The sequence below is a fragment of the Taeniopygia guttata genome, chromosome 6, assembly GCF_048771995.1.
Source record: "Taeniopygia guttata chromosome 6, bTaeGut7.mat, whole genome shotgun sequence".
NCBI classification, from domain to species: Eukaryota; Metazoa; Chordata; class Aves; order Passeriformes; family Estrildidae; genus Taeniopygia; species Taeniopygia guttata.
Genome location: NC_133031.1, coordinates 11,669,806 through 11,685,704, shown reverse-complemented (window position 1 = coordinate 11,685,704; position 15,899 = coordinate 11,669,806). Strand labels below are relative to the sequence as shown.

Here is a 15,899-nt window from a genome sequence, read left to right as displayed (position 1 = left end):
CTGCCTGGTGGGCAGCTTCTGAGTAGACAATAAATCCCCTACTAGTTATAAAATGTCATTAAAAATGGCCTAACACAATAATGATTGTGAAATACTGTGCTTGTTATTCTGGTTTGCAGGTTGAAAGATGTATAAGTGGTCTAAGTTAGAACAGTTACTCAGTTGTTGTATATAGCAGTTTTAAAAATTAGTAGCCATCAAAAGAGTATAATGTAGTTTCCCTGTTATCTTTTCTCACCCAATTGTTAATTGCTCATATTTTCTTCTCATATTTCAGTGATTACATCTGTTGCTTGTATGTATGTTTTTCTCCAATGTGGTGGCACTAGAGCAATGATATGATGCATTTTCCAATGGAGATGTTTTACAATGGAATTAAGCTACCATTGGAGATGCTCAGTGTTGCATTTCCAAACCTGGACTTTTGTGGTTGTTGTTTTGTAGTTCAATTAGGATTATTGATGTGGCTGTTTGTGAGCTAAACTACTGGTTTAATTGGCTTTTTCTTTCCTGTACTAGTATCTTCAGTCAACCAGAGCATGTAGTCCTACTTTTTATGTCAAATTATGTTCCATTTCTGTGCCCCAGCCTACATTTAATTTGCACAGAAGTGGAAATAAAGTTGTCAGTGACATCTCACAATGATTCTCCTCCCCCTTACTTGAGCTATATCAGATGCCAACGCTGCTGATTTGTTGAACCTCAAGCTGTTTTGTTTAGCAGTGCAAAGCTGACTGCTTTGCAACCATCAAACCGGTACAGTGCGAACAAAGTGCTTGTGATATTGCCCAAATTTCTCATGGGTAAAGGTAGGAGATGTTTCAGTTTCAATTATATGTTTCATTAATCTGAGTAATGAAACAAGGATGCAACTTCAGTATGTGAAATTTCATGTTCTCTGCTAGCTAACCCTGGTAGATAACCTAGGTTAACACGGATTTGATTTGATTCAGGAGTGTAGGAAAGCAAAGGAAACTTCTATTTTCTGTATCCAGGCTAGTTTTGTTGCAAGATGAATGCTACAATTGTGCTTAGTCTGTATTATCTAAATCAATTAATTGCGGAGTGGAGAGGACTGCAGGATGAGAATGCATCTTAAAACTTCTCAGAGCAAGAGGAAAAGCTGCTACAGATGTTACATTCTTCTCCTTTCCTAATGCAAAATAGGGGAAAATTGCAAATATTGTAAAATGTTGCTACAGTGCAAATTTGTTGATGGTATTTTAAAATTGCCTTGATCCTTTTTGACATTCAAGTAGTTGTGGCTTTGTTCTGTCGTGCTGTTTTTGTTGTAACTTGAAGTGTAAGGAAGATTGAGGTTTGTGTAGCATTGAATTTACAATGAAGCCCACCCTACAGACCTCGTGTTTTGTGAGTTTGTGCAGCATTGCAGGGGAAAACTGACCATTGAATTTATTTGTCCTACAATTATATTGCTTTCTCAGGTACATAAAATTAGAGGGTTGGTAGGTTTTTCTGCATTGCTTTGGCTGGTTTGTTGTTTTGTTTTTTTTGTTGGTTTTTTTTTTGTTTGTTTGTTGCTTTTTTTTTTTGTAAGCTCTAATTTAGAAGAATATATGTTAATTTTCCTTAAAAAAAGTTAAAAGATGGGAAGGTAAAGCATAAGACCTACAATATCTGTTTAGTCATTAATGAATAGAAAATTAACCTGAGTGTTTTTGAGGACTTTTAAATTCTAGTTGGTCATACTTCTCAGGTATGTATTTCTTCTTCATGATTTCCAGTGGAGTTAAGAAATCACTGGCATGTTTTTAAGTATGGCTTTTGCAACTATTTATTGAAGGATGCATGGTACAGGCTGATTCAGTTATGTAAAACCAAAAAACCACAACTCATACCAACACCAAAACAAGCAGGTTCTACTGAAAAAAGCCAAGTGTGTTTACTGCAGAGCACTCTGCTTGCCTGCTGTAATGCTTCAGTCACTCAAAGATGATTAAGGATGAAGGCTGCAATGACCAGAAATACCCATAACCCCAAAAAGCTCTGGCAGCTGGAATTGCTGGGGAGCTGCACCTCAGGGTGCCACTGTGAGCCCACAGGTGCTTTGGCAGTGAAAGAGGAGTTCTGTGGCTGATGGTAACCAGGACTCAGCAGCAGTCAGTGCTGCTTGGCCTTGGTGTGTGCATGCAGTGCTAGAGGCTCTGTGTATGCAGCAGGGGGGGAGTTATTAGAAAAGGAGTAGATGGTGGGGTGTTAGTTTTTGGTGGGGTTTTTTTTTTTTTTCTTTTAGTAAGTCATTGAATAAATGCAGATGCTAAGGCTTGAGTGCTTTGTTTGCTTCTGGTGCTCAGGTCTCAGAAGGAGTTGGAAGAACTTGAAAGACGTAGACAAGAGGGACAATAATTTACTCATTTACTAGCTTGCTGTCACTGTTAAAAGACTGAGTTATATGTACTCTCTGGATGGTTGTGGGAGGATGTAACTACTGTAGAGATTGTTAAATGTGGAAGGCAAATAGGTTAGACTACCTTTTGGTGTTAATTAAGTTTCTGATGCCTCATAATCTTCTTGGTAGCATTATGTAAAAAAAGCTATGTGCATGTTTCACCTTACCTGCCAGTGAGCCATGTCCTAGACCACCTCCACCATAGGAAGAAAATACATATTAACACCAATTTAACACTAAAATTAATTAATTTAATGTACTGAAATGGAAAATGTAGCTTTTAACTAATATTTTCATCTCCTGAAACTTGATAATCAAGCACTTAGTTGATCACATGTGAGACCCTGTGATACTTTGCTCAGGATGAGTATGGTGATAGGCTATAAAATGAGAACTGTAGAGCACATTGGATGTAGGAGCATTTATCTGCTTCCAAATGCAACTTTACAGTGTTGTGGCTTGTGGAGACTGAGGTGTAAAACAGGAGCCCCACCAGAATATTGCTTGTAGTGGTGCTGGTCCCAAGAGAAATTTCAGAGTGCATTATACTCTGCCTTCATGAAAGCATCTTTCCTTATAGTCCCAAACTCCGTGTCTTCTCTTCCCTTTGCTCCCTGCTTTACCATTAATGAGAATATGTATACTGTTTATTGCACTAAGGCTGTGAATTCTTTAATAATAAGCAGCCAGCTTCTTAAGTTGTTTCAATTTTTAAACCTTTGTACCAACATAATAGTCTCAGTTGTGGGGAATTTAGAAGAAAAATCTGTTTCACTTAGTAGGCAATGACTTAGATTTGTATCACGGATGTTGAACTCATAATTTTGTGTTAAATTGAAAATCAGAGGGGGATGCAACTAAATTGATTTGAATATGAGCCAAAGGCCAAAGATTCATGAAATAGAAAAAATCATGTTTATATTATTCTGTGAAATATTGCAGCATATTTGTATGGATGTTAGATATACCTTTGACATCTCTGGTCAATCTGTCTCCAGCTTGAGTTCTGTTGACTGCAGTCTGATTTCTGAAGCTGTAGTAGCCCACCAAGAGCCTCATTATCCAGCTCTTCCTTAGCACAGTTGACTGACTCTTGGCTGTGTTGAAGCAGTGTGTGCGTAAATTAGAAAGCTATATGTGATTTACCTAATTAATGGCACTGGAACATGCTGGCCAATAAAGCTGAGCAGTTTGTTGTGTGCTGGTAGTAAAGACAAGGGGATTTGCAGGGTGTGAACTTCTTACAGTGCCACATCAAAACCAGTTGGAAAATTATTCTCCTTACCTGAGAAAAAAAGAAATCCTCTGAGGTAATCCATTCACAAGGACAGAGCAGTGCAGATTGAGGGGACTGTTGCAAAGATGCTTTACCTTGTCATGGCCGTCCCCTTTTTTGTTCTGGAAGATTGAATTAAAAGAAATAAAGTGAGGAAATGAGATTTAAAAAATAAAGCATAATTTAGCATATATGGGTTTCTTTGTGAAAGGAAATGTGGAGAGTAATGTTAATCCTTCATGGCCTGACTTTGCATGTCCACACTACAAGAATGTCAGAATTATAAATGAAGTAATGAATAAATTTTAGATTGTATGCCTCGGAAGTATGCAGAAGCATAAAGTTAAAATAGCTTTTCTTATTTCCCTTGTTTCTAGTCAATGTATTATTTGACCTATTTCAATTCCTTGGAAAGAGCATCACTGCCAGTCAAACAACCTACTCATATCTTCTTGATAATTAGAATTTTTACTTTAAAATGTGAAGTATTTCCCCTATAACTAGAAAAATTCTTTTATTTCATTAGGTATCTCCTCTCTAAACCTAGAGTAGCTCGGCGGTGACTGTAAGAAGTGATTTATTAAATATTGGAAACACAGTGCTAGGTAGTTCCTGTACAACTTTAAGGAAATAGTAAATGATCCAGAAAAATAATAAACCTTAGAACATAGATCAGGCCAGTGCCCCTGCCCTCTGGAGCCATTGGCCTTTGTTTTCACTTTGCTACTGCTTACCATGAAAATGTATAAAATCACATAATACTCTGTTTCCAGAAGAATTTTCCTGTACCAGAATGTGGAAAGATGTGCAAATACAGATTGTTCCAGATTTGTAGCTGGAAAAGTGTTGCTACCCAGCAAGGACACTTGCCAGCTGCCATTAGCTATGAGACTTCTTCTATCAATTCTAGCATTTCTTTAACAAGAGCTGGGCAAGCTAAAGTCCCTGTATGTTCCAAACAGAAATATTTGCCTTCCAGATCTAGGGTTTCTGTCATTCCCTTTCTCTCCTCTGGTCCTTGCATCTAAACTCCCACCCTCACACAATGTTTCACAGAGGGAGAAAGAAGACAGCTGCGATATAAGAAGTAAAAAGATTTGGAGGACTGTTAATTGGGTCTTTTACTACGTGTAACAATAATTGTAACACCACTTTTATACTCATGTTGTAGCAGTATTGAATTATTAAGGACATTTAGTTCTTTGTATTTTCTTCTTGATTTGATTCACTAGATTTCATGTGAGGTGGATTTTAGTGGGTTTTTTTGTTTTTAATTTTCAGAGTGCTGGTGACTGCAGATACCACAGATGTGTGCGATATCTGCTTTCTTCTAGCATCTTTTAACTGGCACAGTTTTCTGGTTTGGGGTGTCTCTCCTGTGTTTTGCTTGCTCCTCTTGAAGTCTATATTTTATTTTTCAAATTAATTTACTATTTTGCTTTTATGCTCTAAATTTAACAGTATTTCAGTTTCTCCATCTATTGCAGATTATCTCCTAGAACTATTTTCACATCCTCAGGAGGGTGTCCCTTTTTGGTGCAGTGTTGCCATCTAGTCTCAAGGTTTGGAGTCTCCAGAGATGTCAATATGCTGGGATGGGTGGGACTGCAGGGGTCAAAGAACAGAGAAACCCTGGTGTGGACGATGGATCCACTTCTGGCACCATCTCTGATATGCTGCTTTCTCTCTGATTTCCTCTATTAGCTTCGTTTAGATCAATTAATAAGTCCTACTGAAGGATAACTGAATGCATTTGATTGATAAAAGCACTCTGCACCTCGAGAGCCCATCAGAACTGTCATAACTCAGTTTCAGAGTAATTCTTCACTTTGAACACTGAAACCTTTTAGAGTCTTAGTCACTCCTGTTTCTTTGGCTCCTAGACACAGAACTTGTGGCCCTTTATGTCTCACAGGGCTCTCTCCTGAGTCATTTCCCATTTGTTCAGCTTTGCCTGGTTTCAGTTTGAGCAGAGCAGGAGAATGCAGGCTCTGATGTGCAAATTGCCCATACAGAGATGAATTCCAGCGATGTTTAGGGTTCAGCATTTAAGTTCTGACAGATGTGATCAGATATTACATTTCAAAGTGATACTGGCATTATTTTGTTTTCTGCTTTAGAGTTTGTTGTGACAAAGCATTAGGTGGGTACATTTTTTGTACATTCTTTTTAGAACTAAGGCTTGATTAAGTTGATTTTTTTTTTAAGTCATGAAAGTGAAGGGATTATTTTATATTTCAAAGTTTCTTGTATCAAGTAAATAACACATGATCTTTGCTAATAACACGCTAGTAACTTGAAAATGCTTCCATATGTTTTTCAATATATGCATTAGTAGTTGTGTATACTGATTTCAAACTGCAAAAACATTTAGAAAATATGAATAACAAGGTCACACTTAAAGAATTAATTTAGGAGTTGCTGACAAGGGAGCCTGTGTGGTTTTTGGAGAGATGACTATCTGTAGTATGTAGTTCTGGAAGTGTTGTGTGTTGTCTCTGCGATTGTGCAGGTGACACAGGGCTGCCTCTGATAACAATTGCAGCTCCCCCCAGTCTGGCTGGGAAGCCAACACCTGTAAATTAAATTGTTTTGATGCATTGGCTGCATTTTCAGTTTGTTGCTAAATTATACTGATTTGTTCATTTGAATCTGAAGAATAATAGAAAATCTCCAACAAGTCCTATATCCGTAGCACAAGTTTGTTTATATATCATGATGCAATCAAAGCTTCAAAAGTGTTATTGGATTAGATACAATTTTCCCTGGCACAAAAATGGCTAAGGGGTAGCTTCTTGAATAATTGACATCCAGAACTCTATTGCTTGTTTATACAAAACTGCCTCTCTAAATGCAAAAAAAAAAAAATGTTTTTCCTATTTTTAATTAAGTTTTCAGTTTTAATAATAGATAAATATATGCAAAGGCATTCAAGTAAGTTCAGAACAAGAAGTCTGTTATTTTAAAAACATGAAGTTTTCTCTTTTTAAATTTTTAATTCTTATCATTTCTTACTAGAATTTTTAAGTTTAATTATTCCATGGTGAAGGCCAGCTACTGTTCAGGTAGCACTAATAAAGCGAAATCTCTACATTAAAAATGACGATGTCTAGAATGTTTTCTTTGCAAATATCAACAACTTAAGAAAGAGCTACCATCAGCTAAGGCTGAATCAAAATAAACACTAAATATTTATGGTTTCCCTTCCTTCTGCCTTAATGAATATCTTCCTAGGACTTGGTATTTTCTTCCCCTGCCCAGCTCTTGTTTGCCAGGGGGAGGAAAGGTACTCAAATCTGAGAAGGAAGGAGGTTTTTTTTTTCCAATAGGGGGGAATCATGGTGGCCAGAGGGTCTGACCTCCTTGTTTGTCTTGTCCTGGACAATCTACGTTTCACATGTAGATTGCTCTCTCATTGTACATTTTGTTATCAGTATTGTTGCTGTTCCTATTCCCTTTCTTTTCTCCGTGCTGTTTCCAGTAAATGGCTCTTATCTCTACCTGTGATCTTTGCCTTTTGTGTTTCTGAGGGGAGAGGGAATAGGGGAAGCAATGAACTGGGAAATAACCTTCCTAAACCGTGATACTTCTAAAAGCACAGAAATAAAAATTTTAGGTTCTATGATTTTTAAGGTTAAGAAAGTGAATAAACAAAATCACATCTAAACGATTCTGTATGTAAGTTTCATTTTTTGTGCAAGACTCTTTCTAGTTAGGGATGCCACAGATAATTCTGATTTATCAGAAGGGAAGCACTAGAATGACCCTATAGGAACTTCAGGGAACCCTGCTTATACTAAATCATTGTAAATACATTGCCATTGACTTCACCCAACACAAAATTTAACTCCCTGTGTGCTATTAACTGCCTTTTTATTCTGCCTTCTTTATAGAATGCAGTAGTGATATAGGAATATATTATTTTAAATGCTGGAGGTTCTTAAGGTATATTTTTGACAACTAGAGTTATATTTTCAGAGGCAATTCAGTTGCCTGTATCTGGCTTATTTTTTGCAATGCATTTAGAAAAGGGATCAGGGATTTAAAATAAGCATCTTGCTTTTTCGGTGCCTTGGTAAGTAATTGTTCTCTGGGAAATGATCAGTTATAAATGGATAAAAAGATAAAGGAAAAGCCAGTTTGCATGTTGATACTGAATCTGTAAAGCTGGTAATACCCAGTAGTAGTCAAAATATGCAGCATTTTAAGAAGTCTTTTAGTGTGTGAGTTCTGGTGTTAAAATGAACCATGTCTTAATATTCCTTGGTGGAAATGCAGGTGCCTGCCTGCTGGTTCACATAAGTTATACAAGGCCTCCCCATCTCTTGTTCTCCTGGGTCACTTTTCTCCCTACAGCAGGTAATGTCTGCTTGGAAAATATGTTTACAGTGAGAGGGCCGGGGAGTGTGGGTATTATCATTTACAGCTAGCATAGGAATGTTGCTTTGTTGGAGATGTAACCAGTAAAATCTGTTTCTGAAGCTGGAATGCTGCAGGACAGATGTGATGGATGCGAATGGCTGCTGCTGCAATCTGTGCAGAAGCAGCTGCCCCGAATTCTGCTGTTCCCAGGATATTTTAAATCTTGCATTCTTTTATTTTCCTGTATTTTTCCCTGGCAGTCACAGATTTATCAGTATCAGGAAACACTGAAAATAGTGGCCTTGAGGAGCAAATAGCATTTTTAGTAACCATATCATGCCTGGAAGATCACTCAAAAATCAGCTATAATGAGCCATCCTGTACTGCAATAAATACGATGACATATATTAATGAGACAAGAATATGACTTCACTAACACTTTTTTAGACTGTTTTAGACCTAAACAAAATCAAATAATATCTCTAAACTTCCAATTGATTTTTTTCAACAAGTCCCAAAGACTGAATGTTTTTAGAAACCAATTCTATGTTTATAAAAGATATTGAAATGTGAATGAAATTCTGGTTGATTTGATTACACAGTGCTAACTGAAGGTTGGCAATGATATATCAATTTTAGAGTATGGGAATCATGTGTAAACATTTGCTGATATAGTAAGGCAAGAAAAATAAGAACAAGAGTGCCTAGAATTTTTTTATTCCAACTTAGTTGGAAAGATTCCAACAGAAATCAAGAAACCCTGATGCTTTTGCATAAAACACCTGGAGTCATGGCAATTAAAAACATGAAAAAATACCTTGAGGAATACACACTGAATTCAGGGACATCCGAATGCTTAAGAGAGATTCCTCTTTTGTTACTTGTAAACATTTGGGACTGTTGCCACATTCAAAGACTAAAAATAAATTAAGGAGCTGTATTATTCAATTTTTGGAATGCCTAGATTTTATTAATTCTTTTTAAAAAAAAATCTTTAAAAAGTTCAACATCACAATACAATGGTGTTTATTTACCCGGCTTCTGAAGCTATAAATGACAATTCCACCATGGAAAAGTCAATTCAATATTTGGTTAGGAGTAAAATAAAGCAAGAGACAATAGGACCTATTATTTGTTAGATAGGGAACCAGGAAAACTGTGTAGACCCTACAGTGTTTTCTGTTGTTTTGTACTTTCTGTAGTTATGTTTAGAACCTGTTTTCAAGTTTTGTTTTTATCAATATTTAATGAAGCTGTAGCAGACTTTGTGTATGCAACATAAAACAACAGCAGGATTGTAACTTTTATGAAACTCATGAATGGGATATGTGAGTTCTCTCCAGCAAAAAGTACCCAGCAGCTCCAGGGATATTCAGGATATCAGGTAGTGACACAGCTTTGGAGTGTTGATTAAGGACGTTTGAGCTCAGACCCCTCATCTGTGCTCAGCTCTATGAAGTGTCCATGTGCATCAACCTGCCTAGACTTGCACAAAAATTCCAAACTAGAAAAGACTCTAACTGAAAAGTGACTTCTAATGAGATTTTTTATTAAAAAAAAAAAAAAGTTACCAATTCTTGAGTACTTTTCAGCATTAGGAGTGCAATCCAAGACTGCCATAGGAGCCGCCAACATCGTTACCTGAAACTGTTGTACTTAATTTGGAAGGTGAGGGACAAAACACAACAGAAAAGCTTGAGATTGTGTCAAAGTGGAGAAAATGTATTGCAACTTATGCCCATTTATAAATAAAACACAATGGTTGATTAATATTAAACAGAGTAATAATTAAAGCAGAACAAAACTTCTAAAGAATATATTCAATCTAAAACTTTAAAATGCTGACTTTGGCAAAGTGTTCTTGATTTAATGATGGTAGATGAGGAGTCTCCTGCACTTCAAAGGGTGTGCTCTGAGAATTCACTGCGTCACTGCCTCAGCCACGCTGGATCTCCCTCCTTTTGCTCCTGTCCTTTGGGAGCACCTCAGATTCCTTTGGTCTGTATTGCAGGTGCCTTCACAAAGGTGTTTGCACAGATTTCCTCTTCTTATTTGTGAGAAGGCTCACAAATACAAGTGGTCTCTTCCCTAAAGCTGGATCAAGCTGAGTTTCTGCTCATCAAACTGTTTTATTTACCTGTTGTAATTACCAGGAGTGCTTTCAATTAATGTTACCTTCAGTTTTCCATATCTAAAAAGGATAGAAATTTAACTGGTTACTGATGTTTATGGTTATTTTTTGCCTAATCAAGTTTTAAATGGTCATTTTAGTGCGCCTGGGTAAAACTGACCTTAAAAAGTAACTGGGCTATCTCTTTTCTGTGTGAGGATTTTTGTTTTCATTAAAGCTGATCATTCTTGAAATGCCAACAGTGAGATGCTAGTCACTGCTTGCATCTATAAACATCTTGTATTATCTCCAAATTCAACTTGATATATTTCACTTCAGGGTTTGCTTGCAAACATTAAAGACATAGTTTCTATTTAGCCTGTATCTTTTTTGTAAGTGCTGCTACTGGGGACAATGGCCCAGGCTTTTGTTCTGAACCTGTAGAAACATTTGAGGAAAGACTGTTAGAGTTGATTCCCAGGATATTTTTTCTCTCCACTGAAAACACTAAACTACAACATTATTTCTCTGGAGAGGAAAAACAAAGAAGTGTTGAAACAAAGGTATAGAGTGTGGATTTTCTTATTATTTTAAAATATGTTTTATTAATCTTCTGTCATTTAGTCTGCATATAAGGAAAACTTGTAGAGGTGTTTTATTAAAGATATACTAAGAACAAAGGGCTATGATGAGATTTTTTGGGGTTATCTGCATTTTGTTGTGGAACTGTTGTTACAGGTGTGGTTCAGTATTTTGGTTTTCAACTTTGATGATAGTTTGGTGGATATTTAACTTGTATTCAGTTATGAGCAACACCAAGTTCAAGTGCTTGTACAACTTTGAGTTTGCAAGCTTCTGTGTCTGTTGAGCATTGCTTCATTTATTTGACAGCAGTCAAAGTAATGTTTTGTGATAGGCTGTATGATATACAATGGAATGTTCTCTTATTATTTCAGTGTCTATCAGGTCCTGCAAAGTGATTAGGAATTTAAACATTTTGAATTAAGATTGAATATGAAGATTAAACCATGGCTCTGTGGAAATCATAATCTACTTTGAAAATCACACTTCGTTAGACAAAACCTTGTCATAGTGAAGAAAATTAAAACACATGTCAGTCAGGCATCTTCCCCTGAAAATTTCGCTTTATTGTTGATTAATCCAACTGGATTGGAAAGGTTAAAGAGATTTATTAGAAGACAGGAATGATAGTTCACCCTGACATACTGGCAGTCTATTCCAAATCTAATTATCTAAGTATTCCAACAGTGCAGCCAACAGTTCTACCTGTAACCAAGCCTTTTACTGTGATTTTGGGGTGGGCTCATATACACCTACAGATGATCTGTGTGAAATGACACAATCACTGAGACATTTCTTGTGTTTGAGTTTTAGGCTGTTTTTTGTGACTGGTGAATCAAATTAGCGTTGGCCTTGGGAATTTGGCTTTTTTTTTCTCTTTCACTGTAGTGGCTTTTTGTTGTTGTTTTTTTGTTGTTTGGGTTTTAAAAAAATTTACATTGTATTAACTACTTTTGCTTGGCTTTTATGAAAAAAAATTGTATCTTATTTCAAAGCATATTTTGGTGTTGTAATATGAAAATATTGGTCCAGTTAAAGGACACTAAGTAGGTGTCTTTACATTTTAGCAAGGAAACCATGGAAATTGGAAGTGATTGAGATTATACTCCAACTTTGCTGCAGTCTGGTTTGTTTTTCTGCATATATTTCTTGAGAATCTTTTAAGAAAACTAATTGCAAATAATGCTGCAGTCAGACAGAGGTTCACATGCCCCAGGCTTTCCATTTCATTTAGTCTGTGTTTGATGTTACTGAGCCCATTATGATCAAATTTATTTCACAGGTACTGTAGGAATACCCAGAATTTATCCTTACAGCTTTTCTTTCCTTTCCCTGTTTTCTCCTCAGACACCACAACGTATTCCACGGAGCGCTCGGAGCACTTTAAGCCATGCAAAGACAAGGACCTTGCATATTGTCTCAACGAAGGGGAATGCTTTGTGATCGAAACCCTAACGGGATCCCACAAACACTGCCGGTAAGTCCTCTGCCACAAAGTGCCAGAAAGGTCTTCTCTCTCAGGGAGGAGGCATTAAGGAAAAAAAAAATAAACATTCACGTGTAGAATGTTGGAAAGCAGTGGAATTTTTCCCTCCAGTTTGATGGCATCCCTCGCAGATGGTGGGTTTTTTTACTAGTCTGTGATAATCATATATAGAAATATGTAGATACAAGAAGCAATATTTTGATCTTTCCATAGATTAGAAAAATCTTCACTATTCCATTTTCTAATAATCTAATTATTGTTTCATTATTACTGTTTCATTTTGTTGGGTTTTTTGCATATGAGAGTCCTATATTCCCCTACATACCAGAAGCCTTCCTTTATTTTGGGTACTCCAGCTAGAGCATTTGACAATAGCTGTATGTACTGTTTATTGAGAGAGAGGAAGGGCTAGTAGTTTTAAGAATTAGGGTTTCTTAAGTTGAATTACTGAAAGATAACGTGAACTATGATAGCTATCTGAACCTGCTCTATAGCTGTTGTGCACTTTTATACCCCTGAACTTCTGCTATTTTGCAAGGCCATCTTGAATGTATTGAAAAGGATATCAGAAAAGAAGGCCAGATCACTTATTATTTTTATTATTAGTTAGCCATAGAGACCAGTAAAAAGGAGTGATATGCCAAAGGAATACTGCATTATGTTCCTAAAGATGAGGATTTTAACACACATACCCACCAGACCCCAAATTATTTAAGCAATCTTTTATACAGAAGAACATATTTTCATTTTCAACTGCTTGTGACCTAATTTACTGTGTATGGCAGACATAACAAAAGGTCTATCTGAGACACTTTTATGCCCAAGTTCTAATCTGAACAACTAAATATGTGGAGAACTCTAGCATAAATAATAAAAAGTGTCAAGGACAGAAGATTTCCTTAAGGATTTGGGACTTAAGCTGCTAAGTCCCAATAAAAGCAGAAAAAAAAAATTGCAAAATCTCATATGCCTGGATTGAAAATGGAAAATTATGAATTTAAAGATTAATGAAATTCTTCTCATCATCAAAAGAATATTTCCAAGATTTTGACTTTTTTATACAATACTGGTGTTTTTTTTCCCATTCAGTTGTGTATGGTTCCATGAGCGTTCATTTCCCTTCTTGTTTTTGTATGGAATGCTTAAATTAAATATTATTCATTTGTTGTGGAAAATTGATGTCTTTTTCTACTTCCATCATAATACTACACAGATTTTTTTTTTCTTAAAGCAGATGAGGTTTTTTGGTATTTCTTAGAAATGTCATGAGCTGTTAAGGGAATTATATCACTCCATTATTTGTTTCTCATAGAGTATTCAAACTGAACAAAAATTCTACAACATAGCAGACAAAAATGGATATATATGAGAATTTTTAAATTGGCTGATAAATTTAGTAGCTAACGTCTTTAAACAGACTGGTTTTGTAAACATTTTAAAAAATTGGCAGGAGATATATCTTGAGAGCTGAATTCCTTTTTTGTTTTGTTTTTGTTGGTTGGCTTTTTTGACTTTCAAGATCTTACCTACATCTTTGCCAAATTCTTTTATTTCCTGTGATTCTGATAGTGCAGCCTGGCTAAGGGTTAGAAGTTTTCCACTCAAGCTTTCCCCTGTTAACTCAACAAGCCAAAATGTTGACTTTTCATTCTTTCCAGCAGAGTTAACTTTTTCATCACCTTCCCTGTGTTATTCTTCCATAGGGAAGCAGCAGTATCTCTGGGGGTCCCCTGTGTGTGAGGTTTTTGTTGCCTGTACAAGTTCCAGGCAGTTGCACATTCTCTTGGAATTAAACATCTTTTTTATGGTGGGTACTTTGAATGGTGCAACACCAAAAGACCCATATAAGGCAACAATTTTCGTATAGCAAAAGAAGATACATTTTAAAATTTAAAGGGTGATTAGTTGTAGTACTTTGTTTAGTTTTATAAGGACCTTGAACACTGCAAGCAACAATTTGTTCAGAATCACTTTTTTACTGATAGGTTTGCTATTAATGGAGAGAAACATTTAAATTTGACCCCTAAATGCTGTATCCCTAGCTGGGTAGACTGAGTGTGTCTTTCTTAGAGTCAGTGCTGTAATGAGTGGGGTGCAGGGGTTTTTCTGTCTGTAGCCTGTAACAGTGCTCAGAAATAACAGCCAGAATGTACCCATATAAAAAAAATACAATACTGATACACTGTAATTGTCCTCTAACTAGTAAAAAATCAATTTTTTAAATGGAATTTCCACTGCAGTCAAAAAGAATAATTTGAATACAGAATTATGAAGACTTAAAATGCTACTTTGTTCTTGGAATCAGGCTGCATTGTTTATTCTCCCTGAGAGTGATTTTGCATCTGTTCTGGGAGCAGAGCACCAATTTACTGAAATGGGAATTTGCCATGTGGACCAGCTGCAGACAGAGGACCTTGGATGAGCAAAAAACTTTTATCCCACTTGGTCAGGTTTGAAGGGTATTAGTAGATTATATTCTTAGAGAGTTCTGCAGTTCTTGCTGTGTGTGCATGTCTAAGGATAAATATGCTTATTATAAAGGTACAGAGAGAGAGATTTGGTAGCAAATAATAAATATTTGAGTTACACTTTGGGCCCCTTCTGTATCCTCCTGACCCATCCTGGCAATGCCAGCAGGCTCACCTGGCAGCTCAAGCACCTCTCAGAGTTCACAAACTCCGTGGTGCTGTTGTTGGAAGGTTGGCACGTGCCCCTTCTGTCTCCAGCTGTCACGTTGGCACTGGGATGTCATAGAGAGCTGGCTCTGGCTCCTTCCTGCTCTGGGGGATTCCTGCTTTGAACCCACAACCGTGAGCACTGGGACCAAGGTGCACCCTTGGCCAAGGGCAGGGAGGAGGCTGTGTTACAGGAGCCACTGGGAGCACAGGAGACGAGATCAGAAGCAGCCCTCATCATGGATCTTCCATTCCTGTTCACCTACAGATGAGTGTCCTGAAGACGCAGGAATTTAATTTTTTTTTAGATTTAATTCCTTTTAATTGAAATTTAATTCAAATTCTGTAATTTAATTTTTTATTCAAACTTCTGCATTTTACTCTCTATCTCTTGGTGAAAAATTGCCTGGGATGTAAACTGGCAAGAGTTCTCCTGCGTGGTTAGGTAACAAACAAGATCCACTGGATGTTTTGTGCTATTTTAAAGCTGTGACTTCAGGGTTTATTTTTGTGAATGGTTTAACATGAGCTTGTTTTAAGGATAGGCTAGGTCATCAGCAGGGAAACTTCATATTTAGCGTCTCCATATGCTTAAATTTTTCAATGTTGCCACCTTGAGAATTTGAGCTGAATGGTGAGGGTGCCTTAATTTGTAATTTACACCAAAAAAAAATCAAGTACACAGTCAACTCTGACACATCAGTGTTTAATGGCATATTACATAATCCAGGCTTTAAAAAGACCTGTTCAAGTTTTCTTTGTACAATTTTATTTAAAATACCTCATCTCAAGTCATTCTGGGTTTTTTTTTTTCTTAGTTTGGCTTGTAGGGTTGTTGTATTTGGGCTCTTTTTATGACTCTTCCTACATTATTTTTTTCCTTTTTAATCCCTGAATTTTCCTTAGATAACCCATTTAGGACTGGAAAAAACTGGTTGAGCAAGAGGCTAAAACTTTTGAGGGGAGACGAGAATTGTACTTTTAAATTTCTCCTCTGG

At 36.6% G+C, this 15,899-nt stretch overlaps 1 protein-coding gene across 4 annotated transcripts in view; it reads left to right on the top strand.

The window, feature by feature from the left end:
- NRG3 (neuregulin 3) overlaps positions 1 to 15,899 on the top strand; it is a 392,904-nt gene that overhangs the window by 177,257 nt on the left and 199,748 nt on the right. For 3 of the 4 annotated variants that reach the window (XM_072930981.1, XM_072930980.1, XM_030275862.4), the window contains exon 2: positions 12,088 to 12,217. In XM_072930981.1, coding sequence (XP_072787082.1) covers positions 12,088 to 12,217 — 130 coding nt within the window. Of the gene's footprint in view, positions 1 to 668; positions 810 to 12,087; positions 12,218 to 15,899 lie in introns of those variants that run through there. The other variant, XM_072930982.1, reaches the window with a different exon arrangement.